The sequence below is a fragment of the Strix uralensis genome, chromosome 2 (assembly GCF_047716275.1).
Source record: "Strix uralensis isolate ZFMK-TIS-50842 chromosome 2, bStrUra1, whole genome shotgun sequence".
In the NCBI taxonomy this organism is placed as follows: Eukaryota; Metazoa; Chordata; class Aves; order Strigiformes; family Strigidae; genus Strix; species Strix uralensis.
In genome coordinates, this window is record NC_133973.1 from 50,142,369 (window position 1) to 50,163,289 (window position 20,921).

Here is a 20,921-nt window from a genome sequence, read left to right on the forward strand (position 1 = left end):
TTTACTCACAGGTAAATAAATTGTATACTCCTCGCAGAATAATCATGCATTCTAGCTATCATTCCAGTCCAAATAGGACGTCCTCCTAATCCTCCCTCTTAATCACATCTCTCTCTCTCTCTCGTGAATTAGGCACCCCTTTTTCTTCCTCAACTTAACTATCTTGGCTAGCTAAATAACGACCAACCATTTGAAGACTTTATTAAATCACTGTAGGGCTGGAAATTACAGCAAGATTTTCTAACAGTCTCTATACAGATGCAGAAAAATGAAATGAGATTGCTTTAGTCTACTTAATAACATGTCTGCCTAATAAAAGCCTTATGTTACTTGGCTTGTATGATAGCTAAACTTAAGCAGAAAAAGAAAAATGGCAAAACAACAAGTACAGCAGTATCTTCATATACCCTAAAATTAATCTAATATTAAACAAATGCTGAGTTTTACTTTGAAAGAGTTCTTCTCTATCTTTCTGGAAGTGAACTCCTTGAAGAAAGAAGTGTTGGGATTAAAGAGAGTTCACCATACCTATAATTTCTGACCTAAATAATTGCTGGAGGACACAAACATTTCACATTGTATTGATGGCAGAGAAGCCCTAAATACTGACTGAATGGGTGAGTAGAAAAATCCTTCTCCCAGCACTATTAAAAATAGTTTATGACAGACTAACAGGGCATTCCTGTGCAGAATAATCAGTTCTCATTTTCTAGATATTAACCTTGACACTGTAGCATTATGCCTATACTGCAGAAAACCCTAGGAGTTCAACAGTAGGAACTTTTTCAAAATGTTGGCCTTTCACAAGCTAGTGATGAGCCATTTGAATTTATGCTTATCAAGCAAAGCCCCCATCATTGTGTTCCTTTTTTTCAATCTGTATGTAAGAATAATGCATGCCACCTAGGAAACCTCATCCTTTAGACATTTGCTGCCTTGTTTTAGGAATAGAGCTGTGTTAGATGTTATTTATCTCAAACATAATAAAATGTATGCTTGAAATTTTATTAAAACTTTGAAAGTTTTAATAACCTTTAGAGCAACAGCTATAAACTAACCCAAGTTTTCTTTTTTTGAATGTTAGAAAACCATCTCCTGTAAACAGTGATACTGCTAAATTCTTTCCTTGCTCATTAGTGTTAACATGAGTATCTTATAGCCAGGCCAATGAAAGACTGCCAGTATTTACAGAAAGAGAGGGAGAAAGACACACACACAAAACCAGACAGGTAAAAGACTTTACAACCACTAAAAACAAGACAACAGAAGTCTGCAAAAACAAGAATAAAGTTGGTGGCAAAACTGGGTAAAAAAAACAAAAACCTAAACCCCCCCCCCTCTTTCAGAGAAACAAAAATATTATCCTTTTAATTTTCATCTGTGACACTGTAGCCATAGATGTTCTTGAACCACTTACTAATACAACACTGGTTGTTTCCTTTCTGGTACCTCGCACTTCTATGACAAGTACATTTTGTGACTTGCTGAGTAGCCAAAAGAATTTTGTGACCTAGACCCTGTTTACACTTGTTAAGCCCAGGCTGTAGTTCTTCATGGCTCATACTGGCAGGAACACTGAGAGGAAGACAAGCTGGGGAGATGTATTTGATCTTCTCCACTTTGAGGAAGAAGACAACCCTTTACTTTACCTGCATGAATAGGCAGGTAAGAAGAAAGGGGGCCCCCTAGGGACTAGACTGACAACCAATAGGCAGTTTATGGTTTATGTCACACAAGGAAAATCATGCTCAAGCGTAACAGTGATCTGGACTTACAACGGGTTGATGAGCCTGGTGGTCCTGACCAGCTGCTGGAGGGTTACAGGACACAGGTAAAGAATTTCCTTTGTGTTACAGCCTGGAATACCTGGGCTTAACTATTTAAATACTAATGATATGAGCTTAATTTCTGAACAAATGATTTTGCTGAAGTCTGAGGATTCTATTGGGTAACTTCACACTTCACCAGTCCTTGCTAGTGCACAGCCCAGACATACAGATCGGTTTATCCTCCAGAACAGTTTGCTGGAAGATGCTGGGAATCAGCTGGGGATTGTACATCTTCGAAAAATGCATATTTTGGTTCATCTTTTGGCTCGGCAGGTGGTTAAAACAGTGAGCGCAATCAGAAGAAATGGTATTCAATCCACACAGAAAAACACAAATTATCCAGCTACCTGAAGGTAAAAGGTTTCCCTCAAACTGTTCCCATGTCAGACACTTTCAGAGGTGAAATTACAGTGTAATTGGTGAGAGTCTGAACGACTGTGGTATTTCACAGGATGGCAATACGGGTACACTTTCACAGGGCACCCGGAGCTCCCAAGGAGACAGAAACTGTAATACAATCTAATACAAGTGGAAGCATCATCCTGTAGAATTGTCTCAAAACATACTAGGATGTCTCATATCTTTTCCATATGTGGGTCCTAGTGCCAAAGTCAACTCTCCAGCTTATTTCCACAAAAACAGAAAAACTGTGTAAATAGAGGGGAAAAAAAAAAAAAAAAAAAAAAAGGAGAAATCAAAATTTAAAAATACGTCACTGTTGTTTTTTTTTTTTAAAAAAAAAAATTATCACCACTTCATCAGTAAATCAGTAGCTCCATAAGAACTACTACATGGTAAAAGCATTCAAATGGTCTCTCCTGGTAGTAGATCAACACGAGAGCACCTTGTGCTGTAGGATTTCAGGTTTCATTTTATAAAGAATTAAAAGTCTTCAGGCCCTCCTGGTTGAAAAGAGAGCCTTCAGAACATGGCCTGCAGGTATGGTGCATCTACATGGCATTTTGCATTGCAATTTAGAGACAACTCAATCGTGCAGTTCAAGTTAATCTGTACACCTGCAAGTAAATCAGCTCATGTACCTCTCCAGTTCAATGGCAGCCATTCAGCAGACCATATGCAGGCACACTGAACAGAAAAACACATGGAACTCTATTCAAGTATTGCCGAATTGGACACCTTGGAGATCTGTGTTATCATTGATTTAATTCTCTTCCAAGGACTACAGCTTTTTCCTGCTGCAGTCCCTCATCATAGGCTGGCCAGGGAAGTGGGATTGATGAAACAGCAATAAAACTAGAAAGTTTTCAGGTCCAAACAGTTAAATACTTGACCCATGGGAATAGACTGACAGAGAAAGTTTAGAAGTTACATATTAAAGCTGGAATAGACTCAAAAATGTCCCACAAAAGACCTTGCATCAATCTTAACCCACTTTGACAGACAAAATCCATGTTTCAATACATTTTGGAGTACTATTTCTCAAACATTTTGGATGCACCATCCTTCTTCAGGATCATTAGTCTTTATGGACCCTTTCCCAAATTGTCAGTTGACCAGGGAACAGATAAACAACTGTCTTTACTTACAGCAACTGTTTCTCTAACACAGGGAAATAAGAAGTCCCTGTAGTACTGACTGATAGCACACAGACACTTAACGCCCCTCTCCCCCAGAAGCTGCTCTGTCCCTGGTTAGCTCTGCCCTGCTGTCCCTACCTTCCTCTTGCTACCAGGACCTATTGCTGCTTTTCCCATACCCAATCCTGAAGGAACTGAGAGAGTGCCCCCAGTGAGCCAGCATATTATTTTTGCTTTTTCTCTCTAAACACTGAATGCAATTAATATTTAACATATACTATCTAAAATTCTTTTTAATGTTTTTTTAAAACTCTTTGAACCTTTTATTAACTCCCTTGGAAGCTGCAATATATAGTTTGAGAAATATTGCTCCAGAAAAAGAGACAATTTTTAAAAATATAAGCAAAACCAATACAAAATTTTAAGTGGTAGTATCTTTATACAGTATTTGCATCAGTAAACAGATTTTACTGCTTATATATTTTTCATATTGGATCAAAGTTATCACAATTTATTGAACAGAATGTTTCCAATAAAATAATATTTTCATAAGACCAACCATGACATGAAGTATGAAATGCTATAGCTAATTCATACTCTGTAGGAAAACCCAGTCATAATCCATTTTAACAGTGCTGCAAAGAATGCCCAGTTCCCATGTTTTTAAAAGACAACTAAGCAACTGAAGAACAAACAAGTTAGTATTTTATTCAAATTTAATGATTGAAAAGTATATGGTCATTAATTCTAATAATAAATGATGAAAACAGAATATAGCATTGTCTTTAGATGAATGAGGCAATATAATCAAGTAAGGAAAAATACTAAATAAAAATAATAAAAACCAAGGAGTCTTGTTATTGTTGCTGTTGCTTCTTAGGAGGCTGAAAAGCTGAATATATCACAGTGGAGATATGATGTGTATCTAATCCAAAATAGTCTGTTTAAAAAACTACAGATATTGAGCTGTTGGTGATTTTATAACAGTACAATTTAATCACATACAAAACAGTACAGTGAACTATTTTATATTTACAAAAGGTGACATTTAAATAAGCTTGGTGAAGAGTGTGACAGAGTATTTAAGAGGGGTCAGAAGGCTTTTTTCCAAGTCAACACTGAAGATGCGGCTGGCAGCTGGACCTGCCCCCAACCTCACTGACATGTAAGAGCCTTTTCACTGATATCGGCAGGGTGTAGCTGAAGCACGGCAACATGTTGCTCTACCACTCCTTTTCTGTATTCTAGAGAAACTGGATGAAGAGTCTTCCACACTGTAGTTAAAGTCCAGTTTCTGCTGACTAATTAACAAAACATTTTCCAGAAGGCAAAGGAGGACTTTGCAGCTAGCTTATTGCTAGAATGATGATATTGACTTACATAAGATCTCATATGCTCTGAGAATCTTCTCTATCAAACCTTCCATCCTTGTTCAGACAGCACTTCAGGAAGCCTTCCTTTGAAACCTCCCCAAAATAACACAAAGTGGAAAGGAGAAATAAAACAGACAATCTAGAGTAGAGGATATTTATTTAAGTTTGGTTTTGAACCAGACAAAAATTTAGAGAGCTCAAAGATAAGTCATCTCTATGTCAAGTAAGAAAAATTAAAGGTTAAACCTAACTGGTTTGTTCACCACATTCAGTCAGAAATACAAACGTTGCAATCTGAAATATCATTCCAGGCTTTTACACAATGGATCAGAGTATCAGAAAAAGTAACTGAAAGGCAAATTTAGTAAGATTTGTCTTGCAGGCATAACATCTTAATATTTATGGTACAATACCATATTAATGAATACCTTCAATTGCAAAGGCAACCACAAAATTCCCCAAGGCCACAGCTGCCTAATTCAAATGTTATAAAAGCAATAACGAAAAACACAGGCTGAAAAATCCCTTGACTTCACAAATTCAGACATGATTCCAGAATGCGTCAAGGGAGAACTTTGATTATCTGCAAGAAGTTGGATACTGGTGGATATTAAAACAGACAATCATCAAGTGACTGAAAACAAAAAAAAAAAAAACACAACCCAGCACTTTCTTTAACCAGGACACAAGGGGAAAAAAAGGATGTTTTTCTTTTTGTACTGATTGACTGGAATTAATGCACTTGTAAATACAAACTCATTATGTAATGCTGCATAGTATAGCCATAGGCTAATTGTATTATTTTACTGTACATCAAGCCATTCAATATCAGTTTCAGGACTGCTACACAGGATGCATAATTCTTCTTTCTTTCTTTCCCCTAACATTTCATATTTATTCTAAGAATATCTGTGAAAAGAATGAATATACTGTATTTCTGCTAAAAGGAAAATAAAAAAACCCAAAGAATTAAGCAATAATTATGTACAGTGCATTTATCTCCTAATTCATGGCAAGACTGAACATTCTAAGAAGTATTTATGCCAATTAGTAACCCGATAATATCTGAATGATCTAAAAGCGTTTTCCACACTCAGACACCATGAACGTTTGGCTGGCATATGGCTAATCTAGATCACTAACAGTGGACAGTAAGTTCTTAAAAATTTCATTTTCAGAATGCATAATTTCATTACCAGGGTGCCCTGTCACTCACACACCAAACTGCTTGATACACTGGTAGTACCTGCATACTGCCTGAACTGTAAGATTCATCTAGCACTTTCCCAGTTTACAGTCATACTTAGTATCTCTCCATTAAATCTAGGTTTTCATGTAGCTGGAAACGGCAAACATCATGTTCTTACATACAATTATTGACTAAACAAGGAGAATGCAATTTACCAATAATACCTCAGCATTATTCCCTTTCAGCTAAAATTAAGTTTTGAAGGCTCTCAATTAAAACATTCCAATGTAAATCTCAGTCTAAATGAGTCTCTTAATTTAATTCACTGAAACATTTACCTTCTACATTTGCTGCAACAGCTGTTAAACATATTCATTAGTGGTGTGCATACAAAAACTCAGTCTCTGCTCTTCTGTCAGCCTCCTCACATTAGGGCAAACTTCCACCTTCCCACCTGACTCACTGCAATTTGATTAGGATGTGACACCACATTTTTCCTCTGTTCACTCCATTTGTAGAACCAAAAAACCCACAGCAGCCAGTTTGCAGATACTAATTCCCATTTTATCAGAATTTCATCCCCACAGCTTATTCTAAAGTCTTTTGAGTATTTTGCTCATATTTTGTACTTTAACAGAATTATTACTGAGTCATAATTTTCTTATAGCTTGTCTGTTGAATAATACATATGGTTCCATTAACTTAGCTCTGGAATAACAGCACAGATATAACATTCGCAATTATTTCATGACATCCTGATATAGGAAAACAAGTTACCATAATTTCCTCTACTTCCAAAGGTGATGGAAGTACTGGTTTTCCTTTTTTTGGTATTTGCTATAACTTTCCCCAACTCCTCTCACACTATCTTCCAAGCTGCTACTAAAGAACAGCACCCCTTACATGAATCAGGAACATAAGAAATTTCAGAACAGCCATAGGGCAAATTGCAATTACAAAATTTAGTTTTTCTGAAGATATTTTTTTCAGAAATTTTTGAAGTAAATTATGTTAAATAAACACAATTTCTTCATATTTTAATAGCTATGAAATTACACTGCACTCTGACTGCTTCTTCTGCTTGTTATTAATCAAACATACAGTACTGATTTCACACTTAGGCTACATTTAAACTTTAACATCTATTGACTTTAACATCTGTTCACCTCTGATCTGCATAAATTAACAACGGAAATCTCCACATTATGCAGCTTCTGAAGTTTGTCATCACTTCACCCTGGAGCTTTTTCGACACTCAGGTTACTTAAGAAAACTGTTGTTTCTCACACTAAAATTACAACAGACACACATACGCACACTGCACATATAAGTGTTGAATGAGGTTCTGGCCTTTTCCTGGTGTCATGTTTGTTAAAATCAGAACAATATCATCATGATACCCGAACTGTATCTCTAGTGTTTAACAGTATCCCTATCTGTACTTATCTTAGCCTTAAAAATATTCATACTTTCTATGCTATCAGCAAAAAAACCCACACCAAAACCAATGCTCCTATTATGTCCTCCCAAACCTGTAAGATTATAGAAAACCTGTATCTAGGGTCCATCTTATTTTTAATAATGTAGATAATCTACACCTGAGCTAGCTGTCCAGACTCCCTTTATCATCAAATGGAGAGAAAGAGGCATGCGTAAGGTCCAATTCACCTCATCCCAAGGTAGATCAATCTAAATAAAATAGGCCAACATGAATGAACCGGTAGCTGTTATGTATGTCCACTGGCCAAAGGGAGTAAAAATGAGAAACCTGGATGATATGTAGATATGTACACAGCAGGTATCTAAAGGTAGAACAGTTGAGTAACACCCTAGTACCTCTATTGAACTAAGGATGCTGTGATGCAAATCAGAGTCAAATAAAACACACTAAAAGATGACTGGATTTTTGGTTCTGGAAGTGAGTGTGGAGTTTCAAGCAGGCCCATAACTTTAGCTCATAACTGCACTGTAAAAGGACCACAGGAATTCTCACTTTCCTACTGGACTTAAGTTTAAATGGTAGAAATTGGTTTCTGTCCAACTTCTTCCCACCCTTTTGAAGTAGCCTGTTTTGACTTAATTGCTTATTTACTATTGTCTGTATCAATTGCCCATGTCCGAAACTTCTGTTGTGGGGTCTTCACTGTAATTATTCTAGTGGCAAATGACAGAGTGAAGCAAAAAGCAATATTTAGGAGAATGACCCAGTTCACCCAAAGAAATACCAAACTCACCCAAAGAAGATTTAGACTGAAAGCATTTGACCCCATTTAAAGCAATGATGTGCATTTTTCATTTGTATTTATATTCTTACTAAAACTATGATAAAAGTGCAGCTTTCGAGTATGGACATTCATGCACTCATGCATACAGATTTGCAATTTTATGTTCAGACACTGATAAGATATTTTTGGTTGAAAGTTTTTTGTCCCATGTCTAGTCAGTTCTTTATATATGAAAGACCAAGACATCTCAATCATTTAAAAACTTACTCGGTTTCAAAGACAATGATGTATTTAACCATTATAAAATATTTTTTATATATATACATATCTGAAAAGTTCTTCATGGCATTAGTTCTTTTTATGAATCTCTTAATATTTTAATTGGCAATGACCACAGCTACTGGCAGTGGCATTTCCATATCTCATTTTCCTTATGCCTGAACTTTGCACAAGTCTTTTCTCTCTCAAATGTTCTTAATTTTAAATTAGGCTTTTTATTGTGATAATAAAAATGTCCCGAAGAATGCATTCTTTATGCAAAGAAAATAAATTTCTAAACATTATTCTATCTGAACTGAACGAAAACAGGGATTATTCGTCAGTTCCATCTGTTGGTTACATGCTTTCATCAGTCTGGACATAACTTTTATTTCCTAGAGTAATCCATCACAGTGACATTTTATCCTAGAGTGAAACACGAAAGCTTTAATGAAACCACTCCATGGTCTTCAGCACATTGCAGCTTACTAAAATTAAAGGCCCAGCCAGACATCTTGTGCTACACCTCCTTATGTGCAAGGGTTCAATCTCAAGGACAACTTTGACATGAATATGACTTTATTTACATGAGGAAATTTTGATGGTCAAGCAGTTTATTGAATAAAATCACCTTATAAATTTTCCTGTAACTCCATGATTGATCAAACCGAGAACTCAAGATCTTTTCCTCCTTTCTTTGAGGTTATACTGCACTGAGAGCTTAACAAGAAGTCAAATTAAAATTTATCAGTTTCTGAAGTATGTTTATTTCCCCTTAGCTAGAAAAGTTATCTGGGGCTACTTTTCTGCATTGCAAAACACTGGGATGATTGATTACTTCTTAACTTCGAAAAGTTCTACTAACAGTTTTAATTTCAATTGAGCCTATGAGAACAAACTGCAGAGAAATCATTTCAGAAACAATTTTTCAAAGTATACAAGAGTAAATCCATATGCTGCTGAGATGAAGCACAATAAAGCATCATTGAGATAATCTATAGTTAAAATGATGGTGTATGACTTATGATTAAGCTTCATTACCTGCAGAGCAAGGGGCTTCCATCTCATATTTTTCAGTAAAGCTGGTGCTGAGGTAAGCATGCTCTGAGGTCGCTTTTTCAAAGTTAAGATAACACCACTCGGATCCTCTCGTAGTGCATTCACCAAATTTTTCAACTGCCACCCCACCTGGTAACCAGTAAAATCATTACAATAAAATTGAGGTACAGTATTCAATATGTAATGTTCCCTTTTTAAATAAGATCAGTAAAATAACACAATAGGAGGGTATATATATATTAAAGGATATTAACTCTAGAAATGTCAAAAATAAATTACTGCATAAAAATCACGTAAACTAAAATAATTATTATAATGCATTAAGATGGATATGCATCATTTCAGGTTTTAGAATTAATAAACTACTGTTACTCCACTGTAAATGCACAATTAGATCTCAAAGTGTTTTCAAAATTAGCTCTGGTACATAGACTTTAGAGACCGAAAAGTTAAAGAGCCCTGGCTTCCACATTGACAGTTTAATTCAAAACTGAGCATTTTGTACTCCATGGTTACTATTTAAAGTCCACTAACCACATGTAGCCATACTACTTCTACTCCTAGCAGCTTATGCAACCACAAACCAGTTCAGGAAATCTTGTACTCTTCACACTGCTATAAAAATAAAATCAGAATCACAAGGTGTTTTTTTTAAATAGTACTTTCTTCGTGATGATTTGAGAAACAAATACAGTAAATTAATGACAGAAATGTAGTCTAGCCATCACTTGACTATTAGCCCAAAGTAAAATTTTCCTAATTGAATTACAGCATCTTGAAATATTCTAAAATTAAGAACTTGACTAACATGGAAAGCAATGTGTCTTTATAAACACAGGATAGATTTTCTGAATCATTCACTTCACATTTTTGAAAAAAGTACTTAAAATATTAAAACAGTACAACTCATGATAACAGTTTTCAGTCTAAATAATGCCTGATTTTAGGTATCTATCCTGAAACGCTTTCAGATATTCAATCCCTGTATTTTCAAGTCTGGCACCTAGAGTCGCAACACACAGAATCATACATCCCTTAAAAATCTTGGCCTGTAAACTTATCAAGTGACTATTTCTGTAAACTTGACAGCTTTTCTACCTTTTTCTCTATCTCTCTCCCTAAACAATCAAGTACATTTTCCTGTAGAACTTGTACAAGAATATTGTTAAGAAGAAAATTATCCAATTGAGAAGTGAAATTCTTACTGAAAAAGCATCTAGAACTCTGAAGTGATAAGGTAATATCATCGTAAAAGGGTTACTTTATATCATGTCAATACATTTGACAAAAATCAAGAAGGCAATGTGAACAAAGAGAACGCAGATGTTCCTTATCATTGGTATACTGCAATATGACACAAATATCTATATATAACACCCGTGTTTAAGCAAGGTAATCACACATAGGTTATTGCTACCTTTTTTACCTTATTCCCTGTTACCCCAAAACTCACTTTGTTTGCTTAATATCACTTATTTTAAGAGCTGATACTCCCATATGAGCATGTCACTTAAGCCAACACTAATGCCTACCAACAACCCTGAATCACAGAAATGGTTCAAACCTCACCACTCTTCCTCAGCTACTGTGAACCTACATGTCCTGTTTTCACCACAGCAAAGTTCATTATATCCGGGATGCATTTCTACAGTAATATTATTATAAACAAAGAAACAGGGTACTGACAACATGCAACTTTGGAATACTTTCCAGCTTCAAAGGAAAACTTCCAAGCATGCTGGAATTCTTATTTTCAGTCCAATGTACTAGGCATACAGCTATTATACTTTGACTAAAATGAAACATGAACGTAACAAACTTCAGTTCAATTCCCACATCCTGGTGAAGTCTCTATTCAGTTTCGACAGTATCTAAAACAAGTCTCTGTAAGTCCAAGTTTTGTGTCTTAATATTAGAATTTTATAAAAAAATACCTCTCTATTTATATTACTGTTTTCCTACTCTGAGAGACTTCCACCACTGCTTAGAAACAATATATTCCCCATAGTTCCATAATGTCACTGCGGGTATATGCAAGGTTTCATTTGCTACCCAAAAGAAGGAATTAAAGGCCTACAGTTCATGTAAGGTCCCTCTGTACGTAAGCTACTGTACACTTTTAATTCCCTAATGTAACAACTGAAGACAGATTTCCAGAGAGGAATCCTTCTGCTGAATAAAGCAGCACAGGGAGCCTTGAGAAGAACATGATGCAGCCCCAGTTACGGAGTCAGGATATAAAATTCTTGCCATTTAAGTTGGTAGGATGCTGCATGCAAAAGCTGTGCTTTAAAGCCATCTGTTTCTCACTGAAATAGTCAGAGGAATATAAATAAAATTGGGGTTTTTGGTTATGCTAGCAGTTTTAAAATTATTTTAAATGCACTTTCATACTTTGTAGAGATAAACGTGTATTTCAACTATGCCTTACACTGCAATAAATGGGAGATCATCTAGTCTCTTTATGAGAATTAGAGGGATTAGAAAAAAAAAATCACTTCAAAGCACTAAATCTGATGTATTTAATTTAGAAGCTCATGAATATAAACAATTTAACTTATTTTTTCACAGGAAAATTCTGAGTTTACTACAAATTTAAATTAAGATCATCCTCTTTTACTTAGTTCCCTGACAGAAGTTTTCTGGCTGGTTCAGACAGTCCTTGGTTGCTTCTCATGTTTTGAACAGAAATTACTAAATTGGCCTAAGAGGAACAAGCCACATAAGACGCTGTCAACAATACATTGAGGGAAATTGATGTCCATGTAGGAGGCATGCTTTTCAGTTGTCACATAGTTTAGATCCCATCAAAATTCATATTGACACAAACTAAACAGAAGCAATCTTATTTGAGGAGGTCAGGTTGGAAAGAGGAAAAGGCAGTGAATATATCTGGAACCGAAAACAGTTTTCTATAAAGTCGCTTTAGTGATATGTAATGTACACTTTCTTTTAAGTATGATTTGAACTTATTCTCTCTAATCTCTCCTCAGGATCTTGTCCTTTCTCATTACCACCACCACCACAGTTATCAATTCTCAACTTCTAATCATCAAGTTTTTGGGCAGAGCTTTCAAAGTCCCTACCATATCCTTTATCCTGCTCATGTACTGCAAAAATGGACAGTAGTAAGAAAGTTTCATTACTGGTTTGAAAATTCAATACGTAAGAGGACTATATTAGCAGATAACTTTACTTACATTAAAACCTGAGCAAATAATTTTTAAAACAACGCACTATGCTGACCAGGTACCCGTTTTTAAGGGCCAAGCAAGTTACTGTTGCTTGCTTTAAAATAAATTTACATTGTTAAACCAAGTGCCATCAACAAGCAGTAGTCAGGAGAGGTCTCTTTAGTGGCACCCTAAGCCCAGTGTTGGGTTTTGCTGTGCAGTGCCTTAATCATTCCCAGCTGCCAGTGCAGCCCATGGTCAAGCGCAGGGAGGGCCGAGGGCAGCTGAGGGCAGCCTGCAGGTCTGGTGCCATGCACAGGCACAACACAGCCTGTCCCTGGGTAATGCTCGGAGCCCCGGAGTGGAGGAAGCGTGCCTGCTGCACGGGTGCAGGTCTGGGTGCCCGAGGGAGCACAGGGTACCTTGTGGAAAGGTGGAGCTTGGAGCAGGACCCACCACAGGGTTTTTCTGGTGAGGAAGGAGGAGGAGGACTATGGACTCAAAGAGCAGCAAGGGAAGGTGAGCATGGCACAAAAAGATAGGGGAACTAGGGGGAGAAGTAGAGGAGAGCCAGGGATCACCGCAGGGGTGCCCTGAGGGGTTGTGCTGAGCTGGTTCAGCCAAGATTACAGCACCTTTGCTGGAGGAGACTACTGCCAAAGTAAAGGAGAGATAGAAAGGGTAGTCAACGTCCATGTCACCTAAGGACCGATACACCAAGGCCAGATGAACAGTGCTGCTGGGGGTGATGCAAGAAGGGACATTACCCTCCCAAAGGGGAGGGCAACGCTCTGTGCCAGGAGAAGTGAGCCTGCAGGCAGGGTGCCTGCAACAGCAGCATCAGGCCACCTCCAAATTTCTCATCTCATCCCGCCACTGCATGCCCAGAGGTTGTGGCCAGGCTGAGAAGCCTCACCAGAGTGCTCCAGAGACACTTGGGGCTACCCAGCTTGCTTTGGCGGGGCAAGATGGGCATGTGAGAGCCCTGTGCAGCTGCACCCAGCTCTGACACATTCTCTTCATCTGCCCTGCCTCTCCCCCTCACCTCCCACTGGCTTCTCCTCTGCCTGGAATATCCCAGCAACCATTATCCCAAAGAGAAGAAAGCTTTAGCAGGGTATGCTGTTAGAGGTCTGCTCCCCTAACCACCACCTGGGAAAAGAAGATACCCCTGAGCAAGATGAGACATATTTTAAAAGACCCCAATGCTTCTTTGGCTTGCAGCAAGCACATCTGGATGACAATATTACGATGGTTTGAAATGGAACTTTTATTTTGAATTCCTATTCTAAATTGCCAAGAACTTTAACATTTTAAACTATTAAAAAGTTGCTCTTAAAGTAATGACCTTTTTTTCCCAGATGAGTCTATTGCCTCCTTTATGACAAGCTTGGAAAATTGGTATTAACCTTCCCTTTTTCTGAAAGCAAGCATGACCATTCATTGAATCTTTTTTTTTTCTGTTGTGTTTGGGGGTTTTTTTACACGGCCACACCCATGACAGTATTCCCAAACTCCTGTGCTCATTCATGATTTCTGAGTACTGCTGAGCCAGAAAAGATTTCTGAGTACTATGAGCCAGAAAGGAGCTCTGTAAAATATTAACATGCAGGCAGCTCAAATACAATTGGATGGACTTAAACCAAGTATTTTTAGGATGCTACAAGATCCAGGACTAAACAACCTACAGTCTGAAAAATCTATCACATGTATCCCAAAGAAACCATAGAACAGCTGCATCATTTAAAAGCAGTGTGTGAATCTAATACACACTGAAACTACATCATCTAGAGGGTAGAATTATAGTCAAATGATAAATAGAACAGAGTCCATATTTTTACAGGCGTATTCCTGTTCAAAGGGTCACCAGAGTCCCATGAAAGTTAATGACAGCTTTCTGCTTCTGTGAAAACTGGTTTTTCTTCCCCAGTTACAGTAATTCTTTCCTGACTTGCAGATTTGTAAAAGGGAAAAGTAGTAATATCTTTACACTTTTGAAGGAAAAGTAGTATCTTCCTGCTAAATATAACCTGCAAAGACATGTGTTATTTTCTAGCTAAGAAAATACACAAAATCCACTTGTGTTTAATTTTAAAAAGTTACTGGAATGGGCAGATAATAAAAATTCTTTCAATGTTGCCTGTTATAAGTGGCATGCAGCCAGAGCTCTTTGACTTATCAACCATTTCAAGCTTTTACTCATTTTTCAGCTAAAAAAATAGAATTTCTAGGAGGAAAGTGTATTTAACTTAAGAAATGGGTATTTTTTTAAGAATTTCCATATCTATCACCCATCTTGCATTTTATAAATAAAAATTAGTGCATAAGAACAAAAACCTAACACTGCACTTCATATCACTTTCTATGAAACCTAGCGTGTTGTTAAGCAAGTCAGAATACGACAAGAAACTATCTGGGGTCCTGCTGTGAAATTAACAGATTGATTTCCATGAACCCTGGCCAGAAATGAGGATGGTCAGCTGGCAGCCCTCTGAAACAAATATGTTAATGGCAAGCATCTCCTTCCCTTTCCCCAGCTGCAGATGCCTGAAAAGGCTAAAAAATAATGAAAGGCCATAGGTCTTCCGCCTCCAGAAAACATTACTGGGTGAGGAACCACAGAAGGATGTTTACAACATGGACTGCCACAGAGATGAAAGCTGTATCTGTATGCAGTAGAAGAAGCAGTGTCAGGAGAGTAGCAGATGCCTTTCAGGGATTTATCCAGCTTCTTTAGCTAGCATGGTAATGAACATCCACGCTCACATAACAGTTTTCTCCCAAAGAAGAGAGGTTAATAATATTGTGATTGCATATGCTACAATTCTAATTAAAGAGTATCCTGGCTATATTATTTAAATAAATGCAATTTTAATCCAATGTTAAAGTCAGTTCTGTGCATCCTTAGATTGTCACTCCAAAGGGTCTTTTCCAACCTGAATGATTCTATGATTCTATGATTTATCACACCACCCTGTATTGTTGTCCAAAGTCACAACAAGTCTTTATGGAAAGTACATTGAAGAAAATCACATATTTTACTTGAGAAAATCCTGATGCTTCACTAAAACTTCTGCTTACTACCACCAAACTATGAAATAAGTAATTTTTATATTCATTTTTGGCTACACAAACTAAAGCTCTCAATTAAGAGACTTTCCCAAGAATTGAGAGTTGAATACAGAAGTTACTGCTCTCATTAAGCTGCTCTAATCACATTTCCCTGTCAGAAAACATATCTGACCCAGAGCATAACTTCTGACTGATTTCATTACCTTGTTCCTTTTAGGTACTTGCACAGCTCAGTTCCACCATAATTCAACAAACTTCACAAATGTTAGTAACGTGACTACAGAGCACTTCAGTAATGGAGACAAGCATCTGTTTTATCCATGGGGCAACCAAAACTTGAATTATCCAGGGACACAGAATCAGTTCTGTGTTGAAGCTTGGACACTGTTTAATAACAATGCTTACCTTTCACTTTTGTCTGATACAATCAACTTTCAGTTCAGAGCTATCTCACTGTTTTGCTTTTGAGTCATTGCTAGCAACATCCTAGAACAAATAAATGAGTATATTTGTTGGGAACAGCAAAGACCCCAACTTTATGGGTTTGATTATATCCTGTTTTACAGATTTAAGTTCAGTGACTAGGTACAATTTTTGAGGAAAAAGGGTCTCATTCCCCTATTTTGGGGTATGGCTCTAAAAATGGGGTTGATTTCAGATTGCTCAGTTTTGGTGTACCTCTGAAATTTTAAGCATTCTCCCTCACTTGGGTACCTGCTCTTCCCCACAGTGACTGTCTGCCTCCAGTGCGATGACTGTAAGGCATCTCTCTCTTCAACCAGGAGTACAGATAACCAGAAGAGACAGGTACTGTCAATTTGGAGGGTATGCATCCAGCCTTCCATCCACTTGCGGAATGTGGATCTCAGCATTATTTAGCCTCAGCTGGACTAAACTCAGTCTTTCAAACCCTAGAGGGGTGTCTCAAGCACCAAGATGTGCATGATTTCTCTGAAGGCAAAGCACTGTGCTGATGGGAATACATGAATACAAAGTCCAGTCATACAACAGGCCAAGAAACCATCAGGTCCCTGTGTTTGGAGCAGGGGAACAAGGGTTCTGGTCCCAATTCCCAGTGACCACTTTTTTGTGTAATACAAATGCAATACAAACTACACACATACTACAGGGAACAGAGTCTGAAAGCCACGTTGTGATGAGCAGGCCCTACTTCCTCTTCAGCAAGGGCACAGACATTTAAACTATTAAGAATAAATAGTGCTGCCACCAGAGTCCTCACTTGTCCTCATTTTCAGGAGCTTCCAGGGAATGTATGGAGAGCCCAGGTGCCTACCTGCATTTCAGTGGAGCTCCCAGCAAGGGACAGACCTCCACTGCCTGAGAAGAGACATTTCAGCATCCCTGGGTGGCCACAGGTGAGCGCTGAAGAAACTTAAGTGCTGATAAATGTCTAAACAGGCTCAGAGAGGTGGTGGTACAAGCTGAAGGCTCAGGCAGGATTTAGGCAACTAGATCGCATCCCAGTTTCTCACAGACTAAGCTGCAGTATGGATGTGGGTGGCCTCAGCCTTCCTTGTGGGAAGAGAATAGCCAAATTCTCCCTATTTCACACAGCATAAGGAACGTGCTCCTTGGGAGTGACCCTGCAGTATTAACCCACTACAGCCACGTTGGCCTTGCAGTAATTCATTTGTGGTGCTGTGTGTTTCATCTCACAATGGGAATTTGAGGCGTGTGTGTGTGCATTGCATATTGTCATATTTAAATTCCAAAAATGGTTGTCCTGGAATTAAAATAATAAATATATATAAAAACATATAGGCATACACACATATATAAATGATTTTGTTTCAGATTAAATTTACATTATCACAACTTAATATTTTAGAATGATTCCAGTGAATCAGTAATTTCAGCAGTCTTTGACACCCCTCTCTTTTCAACGTATAAATAAACTACCTGAGATCCCCAGCTACACTGCAGCTAAATAGTGCTGCTATCCTTGAAACAGATGTTTCTTGAGACTGAATTCATATAGTGAAAATAAATTAATATGTGTACAAATAAGTTGTAAAAAAAATCCTTACAGGTCACTAATAACCAAGCAAACTGGGAAAAAAAAACCCAACCAAACAAAAGCCAAAACCAAAAAGCCTTTAACTGAGTTGAAAACTTACATAGCATCACTTAGCAAAGGAAGGACAGGGATAGAGAGTTAAATGAAATTGTCATAATAAAGCAATAATTATTTAGCCATAAGAGTTCTTATTTTGTTCATTCCATTTTACTGCTATTAAAATAATCAGCCATAGACAATGTACAGTGTTCAAGCCACTGAGGTCTTCTTAGCCAGTACTACTGAGGGGTTTTTTAATAAAAATTTACATGTTCAAAGTACATCTACTCAAATCAGGCATAGAATTTCCCCGCTTTAATTTTTCCTCCCTCATGACACAGCATTAGCTTGCTTTTCTTACTGTTTTGATCTACTTTTACAACAACTATCACCGCCTTACACTTCCTCACAATTACCTCCTAACTTCATCAGCATAAGATAATGCATTATGCAACAGAAGATCAGGCTGGAACCTGAAGATCAGCTGTGTAATTTACACAGCTGCTACCTGCACAAAGCACAGAAGTATTCAAAACTACTGAATCTTAACTTGTATGTGGTCCAGGCTGTGTACAACTGTAGTATCAGCCAATTACTTTGCACAACTTTGAAGACATATCTCCTTACCTTTCATCTCCTTCTCTACAGTGTACTTCAATTTTCAGCAATTTCCATAAAAAGGAATATTTTTATCAGCAGAACAATACTTGTCTTCCTTTCCAAATACACATACCTGAACCTGCACTAGCAGTAAGTCTTTTAACCTGTTCTTAAAAGACAAAAGAGTAATATAATCTGTATTCTGTTCTATAGGCACCAAACTAGTTAACAATAGAAATAGACTTCCAATTCTATTTATTATCTGCTACAGGGGCATAAAACATATGCTCTAATCATATATTTCACACATCAGAGACTAAGAAATTCAGAAGAATTATTTTAACTGCAGAATTTATAGTATTCTCATTATCAAGAACATATTGTTAACATTTTTAAATTGCAATTTAAATTGTCTCCAAATACAAATTATACCAAGATTAGTAGTCAGTAGCAACTACTATGAGAGTGCGAAAATAATTTCTATCAGGAATATGTGCAAAAAGTTTTTGGCAGCACACTGTCTTTCAATATTTCTGTTGGAAATATTAACACCATTTAAAGCACCTCTTAAAGGACTTTTTTTTTTTCTATAGGAAAAACACTACCACATGGGGAAAAAAAGCAAAACATAAAACAACTGTACAAAATAAATAAAATGAAAATGCATCATCTCCCAGTACGTTCTGTGCAGATAGATGTATTTAACAATTAGATCACATGAATACTTCACAGAATACTGCAGCAGTTTTTAGCAGATACACCTTCAGGAGTATGGTCATAAGTATAGCTTGTATAAAAATACTTGATTTGGCTACAGACTCAGTAACTTGGCTATCACCAGCAATGAAACTATGAAGGCCCACCAATGACATCCACAGAAAAAGTCAACAGATACTGCAGCAGAATTCTTACTACTGCTTCTAAAACAGACATTGGTGCCTTCAAAGTCAGGCCAGGTGTGTGTTCCCACACTGTAGCCAGTGCTTCACAGAGCAGTTTATGTCACCAATTACAAACGAACTCTTTTTTCCCCAAATAAAAATAATGGAAGAACTCAGTAGTCTGCTGAATGGTTATTCACATATGCTCATCTGATCACATGAGTAAACTACCAGGGCTCAATGATAATAGAGCTGACCATTCTGTTTGGGGTACAGCCAGGACCAAAAAAAATAAAAATAAATAAATAAATAAATAAAAATCTATGTTTGAGTGAGCTTTAGGACATAGCAAATGGCAACAGGTGACCAAGACCACAATCACCTGGCAGGGAATACTTCTAGAAATACAGTGTATGGCCACTGAACCCATGTCCCAGTCATATGAGAGGATGCAAATCTCCTGTTGTGCCAGATTCTTCTATTACTTCCTGAAAGGACTCCTATACTAATCTGAACCTCTCAGTGCTTGACTGTTACACAGCTCCATCCATAGCATACCAGTCCCACAGATGAGGCTTAATGTGCCCAGCATGCGTTCTTCAAGTACTGTAGTGCACCGTAACTGCAGCAGAGGGTCAGGATCAGGTGCTCTGGAGCACAGATCAAAGAGCATGCTGAAAGTGGGATGTCAGTGCCCAGGTCACAGGACCAGATCTGCCACTCACGAAGCCTGAGACAGTAAGGAGCAGTTTCCACAACCACTTGTGACTTATGAGTGACCCTCCCAAGTGTTCCATTTCCACTTTGGGGCAATGTCAACCAGGTTTAATGCCATCAGCTAAACCAAGCAGGTTGACTTCAAATTAAAGTAGAACACTCACACAGTTAAGCTCTGTTATCATCTAGGAGACAGCTTCTGAAAGGCAGCATAGTGTGGCTTTCTGCTGCAACTGAACTAATTCCACTGGCTGGTGACACAGGTGTGTAGTTAAATGTGAAAATTTCATGTGGTATGAACAAAGGGGAATTGCTTAAAGTTTAGCAGAAACATGAAGCTGCATGGGCTGGTCAAGCTTATGCTGCTCTAACACAGATGCAACAATGATTCGTTAGTTGATTTGTCCTGCCAGTTAGAAGTGCAAGTGGTTGCCCACACTGCCACACTGACAGCATGCTATTTACATAAAAATAAGCCTGTGCTCATCAAAGTGGTGTGTTTCACACATCAACTCTAAACAAGACCCAGAGATCAATGGAAAACAGATTTCACGGACAACAGCATCCAGCTTCTTGCTGCAGAAATGACAGGAGAGTCCTTGCCCATTCAAACTCCAAATTCAAGTGGAGCAGTTCTCAAAGCAGAGATACTTTAACCATGGAGCTGCTGCCGGTGACCTCTATTAATTTTATTTTCCCAAACACTTACTCAATTTGAAAAATATTTGTGGAAAATTAAAATGAAATCTATCTACGTACACACACGTGCACTTTCCTAACTCATTAAAAGACTAACTCCTACCTCCTCTTCAGAGTATACCTCAGAATCCTTTCTCCTTGGAGAATATTCCTTGGAAAGCACAACATAATTCAACTGCATTTGTCAAATTTGTCAAGTTGTTTCGCTTTTTCATTTATACTCATGTAAAA

General features: G+C 37.6%; 1 protein-coding gene across 6 annotated transcripts in view; it reads right to left on the reverse strand.

Moving 5' to 3' along the window:
* CNKSR2 (connector enhancer of kinase suppressor of Ras 2) overlaps positions 1–20,921 on the reverse strand; it is a 218,535-nt gene that overhangs the window by 94,736 nt on the left and 102,878 nt on the right. For 3 of the 6 annotated variants that reach the window (XM_074858652.1, XM_074858651.1, XM_074858656.1), the window contains exon 9: positions 9,454–9,600. The exons of the other annotated variants lie outside the window; for them this stretch is intronic. In XM_074858652.1, the coding sequence (XP_074714753.1) occupies positions 9,454–9,600 (147 nt within the window). The remainder of the gene's footprint in view (positions 1–9,453; positions 9,601–20,921) is intronic. 6 annotated transcript variants of the gene reach the window in all.